This window comes from Leucoraja erinacea, chromosome 30, assembly GCF_028641065.1.
Source record: "Leucoraja erinacea ecotype New England chromosome 30, Leri_hhj_1, whole genome shotgun sequence".
Classification (NCBI taxonomy): Eukaryota; Metazoa; Chordata; class Chondrichthyes; order Rajiformes; family Rajidae; genus Leucoraja; species Leucoraja erinaceus.
Window position 1 is genome coordinate 693592 of NC_073406.1, and position 17410 is coordinate 711001.

The 17410-nt window shown below is 48.4% G+C and overlaps 1 protein-coding gene and 1 long non-coding RNA gene across 3 annotated transcripts in view; one reads left to right on the forward strand and one right to left on the reverse strand.

Moving 5' to 3' along the window:
* trim62.1 (tripartite motif containing 62, tandem duplicate 1) overlaps window positions 1-8489 on the reverse strand; it is a 33979-nt gene extending 25490 nt beyond the window's left edge. The window contains exon 1 of the mRNA XM_055659057.1: window positions 8059-8489. Within this exon, the coding sequence (XP_055515032.1) occupies window positions 8059-8463 (405 nt within the window). The 5' untranslated portion in view covers window positions 8464-8489. The remainder of the gene's footprint in view (window positions 1-8058) is intronic.
* LOC129711442 (uncharacterized) lies at window positions 8273-16021 on the forward strand. Of its 2 annotated transcripts, none has more exons than XR_008725846.1 (2): window positions 8273-8409; window positions 15722-16021. It is a non-coding gene; the product is annotated as an uncharacterized LOC129711442 (long non-coding RNA). The 2 variants fall into 2 exon arrangements; XR_008725847.1 differs by lacking the exon at window positions 8273-8409 and adding an exon at window positions 9225-9426.
* Window positions 16022-17410: the final 1389 nt, after the last annotated feature.

Below are 17410 nucleotides of genomic sequence, written 5' to 3' on the forward strand. Positions count from 1 at the left end.
TTGGTGGCCTGCGCTCTGCGTGAAATGGAATTTCACGGGTCCCACTTAGTCTAGTCTCCATTAAACTTTGCCCCTCTCACCTTGAAGCCATGTCCTTTAGTCTTTGATATTTCCATGCTGGGAAAAAGGTTCAGACTGTCTACCACACCTATGCCTCCCATAAATAGATGTATGTCTGTCGGATTTCCCATCAACCTCTGGTCAATAAACGACCACCTTTAAACATCAGCCGGTGTCTTCCTTCATAGAACTACTCCCGAAGATAGACGCGAAATGCTGGAGTAACTCAGCGGGACAGGCAGCATCTTTGGAGAGAAGGAATGGGTGACGTTTCGGGTCCAGAGACCCTTCTTCAGACATGGATAAGGGAAACGAGATATAGACGGTGATGTGGTGAGATAAAGAACAATGAATGAAAGATATGCAAATACGTAACGATGATAAAGGAAGTAAAGGGCCTGCCCCACTTGGTGATTTTTTCGGAGACTGCCGGCATCATATCGGGGTCACCAAAACATTTTCAACATTTCAAAATCCAGCTGCGACAAAACAAATGTTGCGACACTTGGAAAAACAAAACACGTCACGAGTTTCTCAGTCAGTCAATGATGCCAGCAATCGCCAAACAAAATCGCCACGTGGCACAGGCCCTTTAGAGAAAACCTGAAGTTCGAGAAATCAATATTCAAACCACTGGGCTGTGAGTTATTGCCCTCAGTTGTCATCACTCCAGGTGAGTCACTCTTCACATTCCTGTACATGGCCGCAAGCACTTTTGATGCCACGCTTCCTTACATAACAGAAATAACTCTCCTGGGAAAGGAATCTCTTCATTAAATGCCAGCTGAGAGTCTACAATAAATGCAAGCTGCTTTCCTACCCCCTACATAATAAAATCATCAGAACCATAAATGGGGAAGGTTCTGTGAAGTTCATTGGCTACATTTAAGAGGGAGTTAGATGTGGCCCTTGTGGCTAAAGGGATCAGGGGGTATGGAGAAAAGGCAGGTACAGAATACTGAGTTGGATGATCAGCCATGATCATGTTGAATGGCGAATGGTGCAGGCTCGAAGGGCCGAATGGCCTCTACTCCTGCACCTGTTGTCTATGTTTCTGGAATCTTTTGTCCACGGTGGAAATGTCAATAGATTCGAGGGCGTAGCTTTAAGGTGAGAGGGTTAACGTTTAATGGGGAGGGGGGCAAGAGGGGGTGGTGGGTGCCTGGAACTCGCTGTCAGGGGAGGTGGTGGTGGAGGCAGATATGATAGTGGTGTTTATAGAGGCTTTTAGATAGACATGTGGGTGAACAGGGAATGGAGGGATATGGATCACATGCAGACAGAGGAGATCAGTTTAACTCAGTACTAAGATTGCCACAGACAATGTGGGCCTGTTTCTGTTCTAGGGGCTAATTTACAGAGGCTAATTAACCTACAAACCCGCTCTGCAAAGCCCAGTGTGTGCAGAGCAGTGCGAGCTATCTGAAATATGAGAGTCTTTTCTTTATTTAAATCTACAGCAGCTCACGAGGCATTTTATAGAGTGGCCATTTATATTGTGGCCGCACAAATTAAACAACAATAGAACTGGCAGTTTAACTCTCTCAAGAAAATTCTGAACTGTCTTCATGTCCCCGAATAAAGGCAGCTGTGAAGCACAACAAACCACGAGCTATGAAAGGCAAGGCCATCCTTGGAGAACCTCTCTGTGTGATCACTCCTGCTACATAGATTCATCAGAATGTATACAAGACACAGCTTGCAAAACTCACTAAATAAATCTGTAAATGCTAAAACGGTTACCTTACTGGAACAAAATTTACAAAACACTTGTCTGATCAATAAAGAGGTCAGAGTTCCCAGACTCAGGCAGAGATTCAGAGGCTTTATGCCTTTTGGTCCTCTCCCTTCACCGCTCCCAATAACACCATCTCCAGCTACCTTGACCCCTTGTGTCAGCTTCCTTGACCCCCCCAGCTGGCTCATTGCTCAAATCATACTGTCCACACAACCCCGGCAGTGAATACTAGTGAGGGTCAGAGAATCGCAGGCACAGAACAGGCCCTTCGGCCCAACTTGCCCACACCGGCCAACATGTGCCAGCTACACTAGTCCCACCTATCTGCGCTTGGTCCATATCCCTCCACACCTGTCCTATCCATGCACCTGTCCAACTGTTTCTTAAACGTTGGGATAGCCCCTGCCTCAACTCACAGTTACAGGGGGAGTTGGGTAGCCACATACTGATCCCCATTAGCCACGGGAAGCTGTTGGGGAGCCGCCTTCTTGAACTATAGCTGTGCCCGAGTGTTCTATGGCTGGCACCTTTGGACAAGGAGGTTAGTGAGCTCACCTTGGCCACGGGAGTGTTTACACTGCACCTCGATACACGTAACCATAAACTCAACGCATTTACGCTCCCCTCATGCTTAGTCCAGCCGAAACAATACAAACCAGCAATCTAACATCACACCCTAAAGGTACACACTCACCTGTACCTGGAGAAACACACCAAGCCACATTTGGAGGATTGCGTGCAGGTGTGCTCGCCCCATTACAGGATGTGGAGGCTCGGCAGAGGCTGCAGAGGAGGTGTTGCCAGAATGCTGCCTGGGCTACAGGGTATTAGCTGGACCAAGGGGCTGGACACACTTGGCTTGTTGTCTCTGGAGCAGAGGCTGAGGGGAGACCCGATAAAATTATAAACTCACGAGGGGCAAAGATTTGGGTCGACAGTCAGAACATTTAGGTGACGTTTCACAGAGTGCTGGAGTAACTCAGCGGGTCAGACAGCATATGTGGAGCTAAGGAAATAGGCACGTTTCGGGCCGAAACCCGGAAGGGTTTCGGCCCGAAACGTTGCCTATTTCCAGAAGGGTTTCGGCCCGAAACGTTGCCTATTTCCTTAGCTCCATAGATGCTGCTGCACCATAACTCAGCGGGTCAGGCAGCATCTGTGGAGAACATGGATAGGTGACGTTTCACAGAGTGCTGGAGTAACTCAGTGGGTCAGGCAGCATCTGTGGAGAACATGGATAGGTGACGTTTCGGGTCAGGATCCCACAACAAATTTGGCAGCTGGAATTTTTGTTGCATTCACTTGATTGCACTTCCCATCTACGTCAGCACGAATAATTAAAACATTAGCACAGGCAAGTTAACGTGACCACTAATGATATATGCACCCCACAAAGTTCCTGACGCCAATCAAAAATAGACATTTCCCTGCGGTGAGCATTGGTAAGCAGCTGCTCAATACAGACAGGTCCCAACAGACAGCAAAAATCTTAGTCAGTTGCCACAGTCAGACATTAACAAACAGCACCAGGCTTAGTTTAGTTTAGAGATACAGCGTGGAAACAGGCCCTTCGGCCCACCGAGTCCATGCTGACCAGCGATCCCTGCACACTTACACTATCCTACACACATTAGGGACAAATTACATTTATACCAAGCCTATTCACCCTGCAACCTGTACATATTTGGACTGTGGGAGGAAACTGGAGCACCCGGAGAAAACCCACGCAAGTCACGGGGAAGAAACACAAACGCCGTACAGACAGCACCTGTGGTCAGGATCAAAGCCCGGTTGGTCTCTGGGGCTGTGAGGCAGCAGCTCTACCCGCTGCACCACCATCCCGCCTTGAATTCTTTGAATTATCAGCCTCAAGTATGCATTGTAGTTGGACAAAGAACGGGTTTAGCAGCAAATAATAGTTATATTCAGGTCACAGGAAATCAAAATAGATATGGGGATAGTTGGCTGCCAAAGATTCGCAATAGTTGAATATTTCAGCCAGAGAGAAACAGATGTTGGATTTGGCAATGACCGCTTCAATCTGTTCCTGCAGACTGGGCTTGACAAAGACGAGTCCGCCATTCCACAGAAGATGTCAGGTTTCTAACACGGGCTGGTGGGTGACTGGAACATGCTGCCAGGGCTGGTGGTGAAACGTCACCTATCCATGTTCTCCACAGATGCTGCCTGACCCGCTGAGTTACTCCAGCACTCTGTGAAACGTCACCTATCCATGTTCTCCACAGATGCTGCCTGACCCGCTGAGTTAAGGTGCAGCAGCTGGAGCGTTACTCCAGCAAATCTCTGTGAAACGTTTCGACCGATCCATGTTCTCCACAGATTTCTGCCTAGATGCCCACACTGAGTTATGGTCCAGCACTCAACGTCACCTATGGAGCGACAGAAATAGGCAACGTTTTGGGTTACTCCGAAAAACGTCACCTATCCATGTCTGGAAATAGGCAACGTTTCCAGCACTCTGGAAACGAAACCCGGAAGGGTGCCGGACCCACTGAAACATCTGCCTACGTTCCTTAGCTCCACAGATGCTGCTGCACCCGCTGAGTTACTCCAGCACTCTGTGAAACGTCACCTGTCCATGTTCTCCACAGATGCTGCCTGACCCACCCGCTGAGTTACTCCAGCACCGTGTCATTCCAGAGAACAATAGTCACAACACCATCGTAGACGAGGATAGCATCCAAAATCCAGCACGTGGGAGATGAAACATAGAGAATTGGTGCAGGAGTAGGCCATTCGGCCCTTCGAGCCAGCACCACCATTCAATATGATCATGGCTGATCATCCACAATCAGTACCCCGTTCTTGCTTTCTCCCCATATTCCTAGATTCCGTTAGCCATAAGAGCTAAATCCAACTCTCTCTTGAAAACATCCAGTGAATTGGCCTCCACTGCCTTCGGTGGCAGAGAATTCCACAGATTCACAACTCTCTGGGTGAAGTAGTTTTTCCTCATCTCAGTCCTAAATGGCCGACCCCTTATTGTTAAATTGTGACCCCTGCTTCTGGACTCCACCAACATGGGGAACATTTTTCCTGCATCTAGCGTGTCCAATCCTTTAAGAGTTTTACATATATGTTTCTATAAGGTGAATGAAGGTGGAGAGGCTATTCCACACAAGCAAGCCCCCCTCCTCTGGGCCACAGGAGGTGGTCTGTAGCGGCACAGTAGATGTTATGGCTGGAAACTCCCTTGGCTGCACCAAGCATCTTCCATGCTTTGACATGTTTATGAATCACTTGCACATTTATGAATTGCATGCAGTCAAACTGCAACAAGTAGGAATTTCATTGTTTTTAAGAAGGAACTGCAGATGCTGGAAAATTGAAGGTACACAAAAATCAACGGAACCCCCCCATCAGTCTGAAGAAGGGTTTTGGCCCGAAACGTTGCCTATTTCCTTCGCTCCATAGATGCTGCTGCACCCGCTGAGTTTCTCCAGCATTTTTGTCTACCTAGGAATTTCATTACTCCGTTATCATAAGTTCACGTTAATCAGTGATAGGAGCAGAATTAGGCCATTCGGCCCATCAATTCTACGCCCCCATTCAATCATGGCTGATCTATCTCTCCCTCCGAACCCCATTCTCCTGCCTTCTCCCCATAACCTCTGACATAAATACTAATCAAAAATCGATCAATGTCTGCCTTGAATATATCTATGACTGGCCTCCACAACCTTCAGTGGCAAAGAATTCCACAGATTCACCACCCTATGAATAAATAAATTCCTCATCTCCTTTGCTAAAAGTAGTCCTTTTATTCTGAGTCTGTGACCTCTGGTCCTAGACTCTCCCACAAGTGGAAACATCCTCTCCACACCCACTCTATCCAAGCCTCTCACTATTCTGTACGTTTCTATGAGGTTCCCCCCTCATTCTTCTAAACTCCAGTGAGGACAAGCCCAATGTCGACAAATGCTTATCATACATTAACCCACTCAACAACAGGGTGGGTCTTTCCAAGAACAGACAGAGAGGGGTGACATCTCCACTGCAGGAGTCAACCTCTTCAGGAGATGAGCTGGTAGTCTATATACCTTCAATCATGTTCCGGGTGAAATACAGACAATGCTTACGTTAGATCAGCCTTCCTTCTGATGCAGGTAGTAACAGGCAGCACATTCCACCGCACTGACACAGACACACAGAATCTCCTCCGAGACCCACAAAGTCTCTTGTCCAGAGTAGGGGAATCGAGGACCAAGGACATAGCTTTAAGGTGAAGGGGCTAACATCCCTTTTGTCCAGAGATGCTGCCTGATCCACCCAGTTACTCCAGCTTTTTGTGTCTGTCTTCGGTTTAACTCAGCATCTGCAGTTCTTTCCTGTAACCCTGCTCCCTGGGTTGCTTGGAACAGAGTGCTGGAGTAACTCAGCGGGTCAGGCAGCATCTGTGGAGAACATGGATAGGTGACGTTTCACAGAGTGCTGGAGTAACTCAGCGGGTCAGGCAGCATCTGTGGAGAACATGGATAGGTGACGTTTCACAGAGTGCTGGAGTAACTCAGCGGGTCAGGCAGCATCTGTGGAGAACATGGATAGGCTTCAGACTGAAGAAGGGTCCAGACCCAAAACATCACCTATCCATGCTCTCCATTGACCCACTGAGTTACTCCAGCCTTTTGTTGGTTGCAATGTGCTGACGCAGTCAAAATAAAACTGCAGAATGCTGCCAAAACTAGTTTAGGGAAAGGTTCAAGGACTCACCACTTCAGCGTGGGGTGTCTCGTGTTTGGATTGGAGACAAGCCCAAATCCAAGATCAAGGTTCATCTACAATGCCCAGCTCCCTAGTTCAGTTTAGTACCACATAAACCGAGCTACAGTGAAAAGCTTTTGTTGTGTGTTAACCAGTCAGCAGAGAGACAATACATGATTACAATCGAGCCATTTACAGTGTACAGATACATGATAAGGGAATAACATTTAGCGCAATGTTATTATTAGCCCCCTCACAAACAAACACCCTTTTATTGTTTTCATTGGTCTAGCCATACACCCCCCCCCGTCCACCCACCCACTGCCCGTCCCAGTAACTCCAGCATCCTGTGTCTGGACACACGGATCCCACAACCCCCCCCAACCCAAACACACACACATACACACAGCCCCCCCCCCCCTCACAGATATACATACACACACACAGCCCCCCCCCCCCCACACACACACCCCCCTCCCCCCCACAGAGCCACACACACAACCCCCCCCCCCCCACACACACACACAGTGCCACACACACACACACAGAGCCCCCCCCCACACACATAACCCCACACACACACAGAGCCCACACACAACCCCACCACACACATACACACACCATACATACACCCCCCCCCCACACACACACAGATACACACCCCCCCCCACACACTCACAGCCCCCCACACACACAGCCCTTCCCCCGTGGTCTCAGCAGGAAGGTGCCACCACTCTCCCGGCAGCGTTTAATTGTGAACATTGGGGTCAGATTGAGCGGTGACCAAACATGTCGGTCTTTGTGTTGGAACATGGGCCCACGCTTCAGTTAAAAACCCGGCCCTGTAACGTCAGCTCACATGCCGTGTATAGCTGGCCCCGTCCACACACCCCTCCCCTCTCCCCTTCACTCTCCCTACACTGGGTTAGTTAGCTGGAATCACCGGCTTTACACCGAATAAACATGTCAGGCAAAACATGGCTTGTGAGGAGCTACTGTACCCCCCACCCACACACACACAGAGCCCCCACCCACACAGAGCCCCCCACACCCACACACACACACAGTCACCACAGTGAAGGGAGCTTGTTGTCATGTGGCCCACATACAACAATGACATTGTTACCGGCAGCAGCACAACACGATATGTGGACATAGTACACTGTAAACTATATATATATGCACACATACATTATATATGTATATGCACACATACATTATATATGTATATGCACACATACATTATATATGTATATGCACACACACACAGATACACAGTCATACATTTCCACAGACACAGATAATATATATGTGTATATATATATACAAACACAGACACACGTATACATAGACATATATACATATCATATCCACACACACGCAGTTCCTTCTACGCCGTGTGGTTGTGGATTTTTGGGGAACATGATACCTGCGGAAGGTACAAAGTGCGGCCTGAGTGTCCCTGACACCTGGTCTCCGTTACCGGCCACAGGTGTGGGTGTTGTGGGGAGGTCAGGTGAGGGTTCAGGTGACTTTACCTGGATTTCCTCGTAGGACTCGTCGATGTTGGTGACGTGATGGTGTTGGTGGAGGGCCGGCTGGTCGCAGAAGAAGCAGAGCAGACACTTGTCGCTGAGGCAGAAGAGTTTGGCCCTATCGTGGTCCTTGCAGGCGTGTGGGCCGCGCTGCGGGTGGAGCAGAGCGTGTAGTGGGAAGGCGCTGTACCTCTCCACAATGTTGGCCAGCTTCAGGCTGGGAGACAGCAGCGGCTCGCTGAATGATCGCCGGCACTCGGGGCAGTCGCGGCAACCTCGCTGTTGCCGGCTCCAGTGCTCAGTGATGCATCGCCGGCAGAAGTGGTGCTCACAGCCGAAACTCACCGGCTCCTGGTAAATGCTCAGGCAGATGGAGCAGAGTAGCTCGTCCTTCAGGCTGCCCGCCATGGCCTCCTCTCGCCTCCTCTCCTCTCCTTCTCCTTCTCCTTCTCCTTCTCCTCCTCTCTTCTTCTCCTCTCCCCTCCTTCTCTCCCTCTCTGCCTCCTCCTCTCTTCTCCTCCCTCTCCCCCTCTCCCCTCCTTCTCCCCCTCCTCTCCTCCTCTCGCCTCCTCTCCTCTCTCCTCCTCTCCTCCTTCTCCCTCCCTCTCCCCTTCTCTCCTCCTCTCCTCCTCTCCCCCCCTTCGCTCCCTGTCCTTCTCTCCCTCCCCTCCTCTCCTCCTCCCTCTCCCCCGCTCTTCCTTCTCCTTCTCCCTTCCTCTCCCCCTCTCTCTCTCCCTCCTTCCTCTCCTCTCTCTCCTTCTCCTCTCTCCTCTCTCTCTCTCTTCCTCCTTCCTCCTCTCCTCTCTTCCTTCTCCTCCCTCCTCTCCCTCCTCCTTCTCCTTCCTCTCCTCCTCCTCCTCCTCCTCTCTCCTCTCCTCTCTCTCCCTCCCTCCTTCCTTGTTCTCCTCTCCCCTTGTCTCCTCTATTCGGTTCCAGGAAGTGTCCCCGCGGACCGCACCATGCCGTGCAGGAGGGGAGGGGGGGAGGAGGGAGCGCCGCGCCGTTCCCCGCCCCCGGATCGCCCCCTCTCCCCTCCCCCCCCCCCCACCCCTCCCACACTGAACCCCGGCCTCGGGCAGTGACCCCCCCCCCCCCCCCCCCCCACTGGCCGGACACGACCACCGGCCGCCACTCACTCTGACCACAACCCCCCCCCCCCCCCTCCCGCAGTGGTAGCGCCGCGATCTGTTACACTCACGTTGCTACAAAGTGGTTACAGCAAGGGCTAGCACCAGCGGCCACTCGGCCCACCGGCTACCCCCATCCACTGGTCAAGGGCGACCCCCTCCCGTCCCGACAATATCCTGCTTGTAACTCCAACAACTCATCATGCCTTTAATCTGTGTCTTGCCCTTGTTCGTGTCACCAGAGGTCAGTATTGTTCCTCGCGTTTTATATTGAGTACAAGGTTTACATCTTGTGTTGTGTTGTGTTGTGCCTCTGTCATTGTTCTGTCTCTGGCCACGCAGTAGAAGCTTTTCACTGTACCTCGGTACACACGACAGTAATAAAAACGAAACCTAAAATATTAGGCATTGTTTGCCCCAAGCAGGGAAAATGTTTTAGTCAAATGTATTACCAAAGTAGGTGGAATATTAACACTGAAGATGGACACAAAATGCTGGAGTAACTCAGCGGGACCGGGCAGCATCTCTGGAGAGAAGGAATGGGTGACATTTGGGGTCGAGACCCTTCTTCAGACTGTACTGAACCTGACAATGTAGGGAGGTTGCACGCAGTTGAGGTCGTGACCCGTACTGTTGCCACGCAATGCCAACTGGAGTACACGCAACGCCAACTGGAGTACACGCGGTGAACTGCAGGTCAGCATTTACTATGGGCCCTTCTTCTGGCCCAGCATCCGGATTGGTTGCACACTTGTGGACCCCGGGCTGTCTATCCCGGGGGGGAAGAGGGGTCTGGGGAGAGGTCAGTGGGAGGAAGAGGTCGGGGTGTCGGTGCAGTGCGGTCAATGACTCTGGGTGGGCGGATGGAACAGACCGTCCCCAACTCTGCTGCAGCTGACGTTGCCCAGAGTGGCCGCCCCACTCCACCCTGCCCCGTGACAGTGTCCGTACAGCGCTGACCCCGGGGGGAGAGTGGAGGAGAGTGGGGACTGTCCCGAGGGATGCGCTCGCTTACACCTTGGTGCTCGGGTTCAGAGCAAAGATATTAGACAATTTGGTTCTGAGCGCTCGGTACCCAAAATTATAACCCCACGATATTGCAATCAAACTGCTCTGACTTTGAGTTTGCTTTATTTAGCGAAGGCTTATCAAGATGGTGCAGTGTCTCTGGACACGACAATGAATGCAGCTATTAGTTGCGGATTGTAAAAGAGGCTACACCATGAGATAACAACAGTTTAAACCTTCCCGCATTCAATGACAGCACCCACAATTATTTACAGCACAAAAAATTATCCTTTCGACGGTTTTATTGCAGGTAAGAAAGTCCGCGTTTCGTGTGTAAACAGTGTATGCTGAAGCCGCCATGTCCTCCACATGGATTGAGCTGCTCTGTGCACCACGCCCTTTGACCCGATGACCTTACGTGCAACCCCCCTAGAGAAGGGTCTCCACCCAAAGCGTCACCCATTCCTTTTCTCCAGAGATGCTGCCTGACCCGCTGATCCTCAAAAATAATTTTAAAAACATGCAGAACAGGTACGATGCAGGTTAGAAACATGTACGGTAGCTATTGTGGCCGAGATTGAAATAAAAGTTGCTCATTGTTGATGCAAAGAACTGCAGATGCTAGTTGACAAAAAAATACAAAGTGCTGGAGTAACTCAACAGGTCAGGCAGCATCTCAGGAGAACATGAATAGGTGACTTTTTGTGTCAGAACCCTTCCTCAGACTGATTCAGGTTCTTAGTATGTTCATAAGGGACAGCAGCAGAATTAGGCCATTCGGCCCATCAAGCCTACTCCGCCATTCAATCATGGCTGATGTATCTCTCCCTCCAAACCCCATTCTCCTGCCTTCTCCCCATAACCCCTGACACCTGTACTAATCAAGAATCTATCTATCTCTGCCTTAAAAATATCCATTGACGTGGCCTCCACAGCCGTCTGTGGCAATGAATTTGTGTCTTGTACATAATGCATTAGGACTTCTGGATTAAACCCCAGACATCATTTACTCCCTGGTCCACTGAGGAGGCCATTATCAACTCTCCTCACCCACCCCCAACACTCACATCATCCAATCCCAGATACCTATTATTCCACGTATAAATATTTTATTAAATTTGTGGCCTGATTCTCTCTCCCAGGTGCCCATTTTTGCATCTCTAGAAGCTCTTCAATTACATTCCAACCTGTCACTCGGGGATGAAATCTACTGAGAGTTTAGATTAAATTCTGAGATTCTGGGATAAATCGGCAAATATTCTGAAGAAAGCTTGTTACGGGATCAAATGCAGTCGAATACCTTCAAGGATTAAAGGCTTATGAATAAATCACATTTCTTGCACTGAGCTGATAGATGAGGCCTGACCTCAGAATACATACAGTAACATATTTGCCCATCTTGTGCATAATAACATGCTTAAAGGTTTAAGATGAGGTGGGAAATGGTCATAGGAACTTGAGGGGTAACGTTTTTCACACAAAGGATACTGGGTGTATGGAACGAGCTGCCAGAGGAGGTAGTAGAGGCAGGGACTATCGCCATGTTAAAGAAACATTTTGACCGTTGCGTGGATAGGATAGGTTTATGGGGCAAACGCGGACAGGTGGAACTAGTGTAGATGGACGTTGGTTGGCATATGACACGATAACTCTATGACTAGGATAGCCAACTCTAAGATAGGTCCAAGGCCTATGTGTAATTGTACAATCTTATGCTAGTGTGGTGTAGGAAGGAACTGCAGATGCTGGTTTACACCGACATGCTGGAGTAACTCATCAGGACCTTTGTCTCTCGTCCCAAAACATCACCCATTCCTTCTCTCCAGAGATGCTGCCTGTCCCGCTGAGTAACTCCAGCTTTTTGTGTCAGTGACATTATTTTACCTTGGGAAAGTTCTTCAAGATCCTTTGGAAAATGTCACCCGCCTGTCCTTTGGTAAGACTAAACCAGTAGCTTACATTCTTCTACTTGGGATAGGCACTCTCATGTTTCAGTACCTTCCACCCTATGGGAGTGGGGAGGAGAGGGAATGAGCAGGGTGGGATGGGTCTTTGATTATGTTGGTGTGGTGTAGATGGGGTAAGTATGCCTTGTGCCTTCTCTCGCACAGGCTTGGGCCTTCTTCACTGGCAAGCCCAAAACCTTGGAGAATATCTATCACCCTCACCATAGTCGCAGCTCAACAGTAAACGGAAATCAAAGACCAATCTGCAAACGGTCAACATCTGAAGCAGGAACTGAAAATGCTGTGAATCTGCTGTTTCGATATTTATTACATTCATTGCTGAGTGGAGTACACTTTTCCTAGTGTGGCAGAAGATCTCCATGGTGTAGACTTGTGCCTGAGGAATTGTTAGCTGCTTTAGTGAATGTTCTCCTGACTTATGAATGAAACATTAGACTGGAGCCACGTATGCGCTCTCTCTCTCTCTCTCTCTCTCTCGAGGAGATTTGAAACATCCCACAGATCTACTCCAGGAAGGGTGAAGAATGGTTCAGATCCACCACAGATTTTCTGGCAAGTGGTGGTCTGGCACGTCCTTTAATCCGGACAAAATCACGGGAGCGCTCTTGAAAGTTCCCCCCGGAGGTCCCCCCCGAAAATGTGGTGCCTAGGCTGGGTGAGGTGGACAACGTCGACCTCATCGGGACTTCTATAGCCGATCAGCGGGTTGAATTTGCCCCCTGCGGCTGGGGCTCTGGAACTCTGTGACGTACTGGTCAACCTGAGGAGCACCTTCAGCAACAGACTGGTTCCACCAAGATGCAGCACAGAACGCCACAGGAGATCCTTCTTCCCTGTGGAGTTAGATGTGGCCCTTGTGGGTATGGAGAGAAGGCAGGTACGGGATACTGAGTTGGATGATCAGCCATGATCATATTGAATGGCGGTGCAGGCTCGAAGGGCCAAATGGCCTACTCCTGCACCTAATTTCTATGTTTCTATGCTATCAAACTGTACAACTCCTCCCCCTTCCGTCGTGGGGTGGACTGAGACTCTTCACCCTCCCCAGCCCCAAATCTTTGCACATCCCAATCCCGGACTTTCATGTTTCATTTACCTTGCTGTGTTTTATGACTTGTTGGCAGACCAATTTCCCTCCTGGGATAAATAAAACTCTAACGTATCGCATAGCCGACTTCCGGGGCCAACTTTGTGGGGTGGTGTCTTGCCTATTTCTTTCTATCACACAACTTAGAAACAGGCCCTTCATCCCAACTTGCCCCATCCACACTAGTCCCACCTGCATTCATTTGGTCCATATCTCTCCAAACCTGTCCTATCCTTGTACCCGTCTAACTGTTGCTTAAACATTGCAATAGTCCCTGCCTCAAGGACTGTACCTCCTCTAGCAGCTTGTTGCATAGCTGGTGTATGGAACATTCTCATTCAAAATGCCACAGCCCGGCTTTTAACAAATACCAAGAAAAAGGGACATATCACCCCAGTGTTAAATATACTCCCTTCATTGGCTCCCTGTGAGATCCAGGATAGACTATAAAGTCCTCCTTCTTGTCTATAAAGCCCTAAATGGCTTAGGAGTGGCATATTTTACAGAGTCCCTCCTTCCCAATGCCCCAACTCGAGAGCTCAGGTCTTCTGACACCGGCCTGTTAGCCTCTCAATACCGCAGCTATAAGAACATTGGTGAAGCAGCATCTTACAATGAGGTCCCCAAACTGCAGAACACCCGACCCAAGGACACGAGAGATGCCCACTCTTTTTTAAATGGCAGCTAAAAACCTATATTTTCAATCAAGCTTTTAACTGACTCTACTTCTTCTGATGACATTGTAAAAATAACCTTTATTCTCTTGTGTTTATCTCAGCGTAGCCTTCAGCAGCAGCTTGTGTACTCATTATAGTACACGGGACTCTGTATTTGGCATATCAGTGTCTTTGCCTTTTGTTCTTTAACATTCTCAATGTTATATTTTAAATATTTATATAAATCTGTGCTCTTTATGCCATTAACTGCCAATGTCCTTACAGTTTTAAAGTGTATTTTTGTTTAGACGTGTTTTTATGGAAAGCACTTTGGGTTGCATTCTCTTAAAGATAGCGGAGTCAGGGGATATGGGGATAAGGCAGGAACGGGGTACTGATTGTGGATGATCAGCCATGATCACATTGAATGGCGGTGCTGGCTCGAAGGGCTGAATGGCCTCTACTCCTGCACCTATTGTCTATTGTCTATTATTTATTGTATGAAAAGTGCTGAACAAATATTATTATTATTATTATTATTATTATTATTATTAAAGCTGCCACTGTTAATAAAATATTCTCCCAGCAAATACTACCACCTTCAGGAAAAGATGTGAGTCTGGCACTGGAACATAAGGGACCCCAAAAAAGAAACTGTGAATATTTTAGTGCTGTAGGAAGACCTTCTGGAGGAGTGGTTTAACTAATGTCATGCCTGCAGGAGGATTAATACTCAGCAGGACATTTGATTAATTCCCATGATTGAGTAGCTAGCCTCACTTAAAATGGGACATTGAACATCTGCCTAAGGGATATTACAGGCAGTGTAAGATTCGAGCTCACATTAAAACTGAAATAGAGTGGGTGTCCTGCTGTTTCGCATAACTTCACTGGAGAATGGTTCGCTAATGGAAGCTGATTAGCAATCAAACAATGTGTAGGAAGGAACTGCAGATGCTGGTTTACACTAAAGATAGACACAGAGTGCTGGAGTAACTCAGCAGGCAGCATCTGTGGAGAACATGGATAGGTGACGTTTCACAGAGTGCTGGAGTATCTCAGCGGGTCAGGCAGCAGATAAGGATGAGTGACGTTTTGGGGTGACACATCTTCAGGCTGACCCGCTGAGTTACTCCAGCACTTTGTGTCTATGTAATGCGATAAATGAGACGGTGTTCTAGGCTACTGCCAACCCCACAAATAAGGTGCAGGATTTCACCAGATGAGCATTGTTGTTTTCAATTAACGTTTCAGGATGTGTGCTCACCTGCACGTCACCTGCATTGTCTCTTGGGAAGTGGTGATAACTGTCAAACACCACAGAAACAGACCCAACTTGCCCATGCCCCGAACAACATGTCCCATCTACACTAGCCCCACCTGCCCATGCTTGGCCCATGACCCTCTAAACATGTCCTACCCATGTACCTGTCCAATCTGTGACTCCAGGTGCTCCGCTTTCCTCCCACACTCCAAAGACGTACAGGTTTGTAGGTTAATTGGCTTTGGTTGAATTATAAATTGTCTCCAGAGTGTGTGGGGTAGTGTTAGTGTGCGGGATCGCTGGTCGGTGCGGACTCGGTGGGCCGGGGGCGTTCCTGTTCCGGATCTGATCTCTAAACTAAACTAAACATTGTAAAAAGTAACAAGTGCCCGCCTTCTGTCCTAGACTTTAATTACCATTCAGACGTACTGATTGTAACTGAACAAATATGTAAATGACAGGGAGCTGGCATCTATAATATTTAAGTGCATTGTGCCAGCTCTTTGTCTGGGGTAATTTTGTCTTAATTGGCATTTGCATTTATATTTTATCTGCAGGTTTCCATTATATTGTCAATGATGATACATGTGCATGGTTAGCTGTTCGTGCCAGAGATACTATCAACCTCTCGTGGACTTCAGATCGAACAAATAGATTGGTGGACTGCCCCAAGGATTAATCTCTAACTTCAGCCATTATTGGAGCTGTGTACAATTTCTCCATGAACTAAATGTAAAGAAGCTGCCAGCCCACCCGCCCCGTCAACTGAAGTCAGCAAACATGCACGGTATTCCTTAAATTCTGCAACCTGTTTCTCTTCCAAGTATCCTGACAAATAAAGTATTGTAGCAATTTGAGTTGGGTTGTGCTGTTATATATAAGTTTCCCATGTGGTGTAATTGAATTATTGAAATCATTAACAACGGTAGAGTTGCTGCCTCACTGCGCCAGAGACCCGGGTTCAAACCCGACTACGGGTGCTGTCTGTACGGAGTTTGTACGTTTTCCCTGTGACCTGCGTGGGTTTTCTCCGGGTGCTCCGGTTTCCTCCCACACTGGGCCTGTTTCCGCACTGTATCTCTAGACTAAGCTAAAATTCAACCATCACACTTTCCTACACAAAATGTGCAGGAACCAACTACAGATGCTGGTTGTACTTTTCACCACAGGGATGGATGCTGTGGTGGATGTTTGTGTTCAATTTTTATTGTGTATTGTGTGTCCTTTATCATTGTACCGCTGCTGGCAAATTCATTTCACTTGCACTTTATGTGCAATGTGACCAATAAAACCGTATTGTATTGGTTTAAGACGAAGATAGGCACAAAATGCCAGAGTAACAACGGGACAGGCAGCATCTCTGGAGAGAAGGAATGGGTGACGTTTCGGGTCGACCCGGAATATCACCCATTCCTTCTCTCCAGAGTTGCTGCTCGTCCCGCTGAGTTACGCCAGCATTTTGTGTCTATCACACTGAGGAATTGTTTTGAATACAACTAGTTTCCATCATCAAAGTCAAAATAATTACTGGCATTTATCCCATACATCCCATCATGTCAGCCAGAGAGTTTCTAGCCAATAAGTCTGGCGAAAAAAAGAAAACTGGGAAGGCTGACGAGGGAACAGAGAAAGGTTGAATAAGTTAGGTCTTTATTCTCTGGAGCGCAGAAGGTTAAGGGGGGACCTGATAGAGGTCTTTAAAATGATGAGAGGGATAGACAGAGTTGATGTGGACGAGCTTTTCCCTTTGAGAATAGGGAAGATTCAAACAAGAGGACATGACTTCAGAATTAAGGGACAGATGTTTAGGGGTAATATGAGGGGGAACATCTTTACTCAGAGAGTGGTGGCGGTGTGGAATGAGCTCCCAGTGGAAGTGGTGTCGGCAGGTTCATTGGTATCATTTAAAAATAAATTGGATAGGCATATGGATGAGAAGGGAATGGAGGGTTATGGTATGAGTGCAGGCAGGTGGGACTAAGGGGAAAAAAAGTTGTTCGGCACAGACTTGTAGGGCCAAGATGGCCTGTTTCCGTGCTGTAATTGTTATATGGTTATATGGAAGGCAAGGATAGTGTTAAATCCAAGGAAGTGGCCATAAGAATCGGCAAAGCAGAGGACTGGGAGAAATGTTGATCTCAACAGAGGAGGACAAAGGGGTTAATTGAGAGGGGGGAAAAGAGCATGAAAGAAAGGTAGACAAGAATGCTGGAGAAACTCAGCGGGTGCAACAGCATCTATGGAGC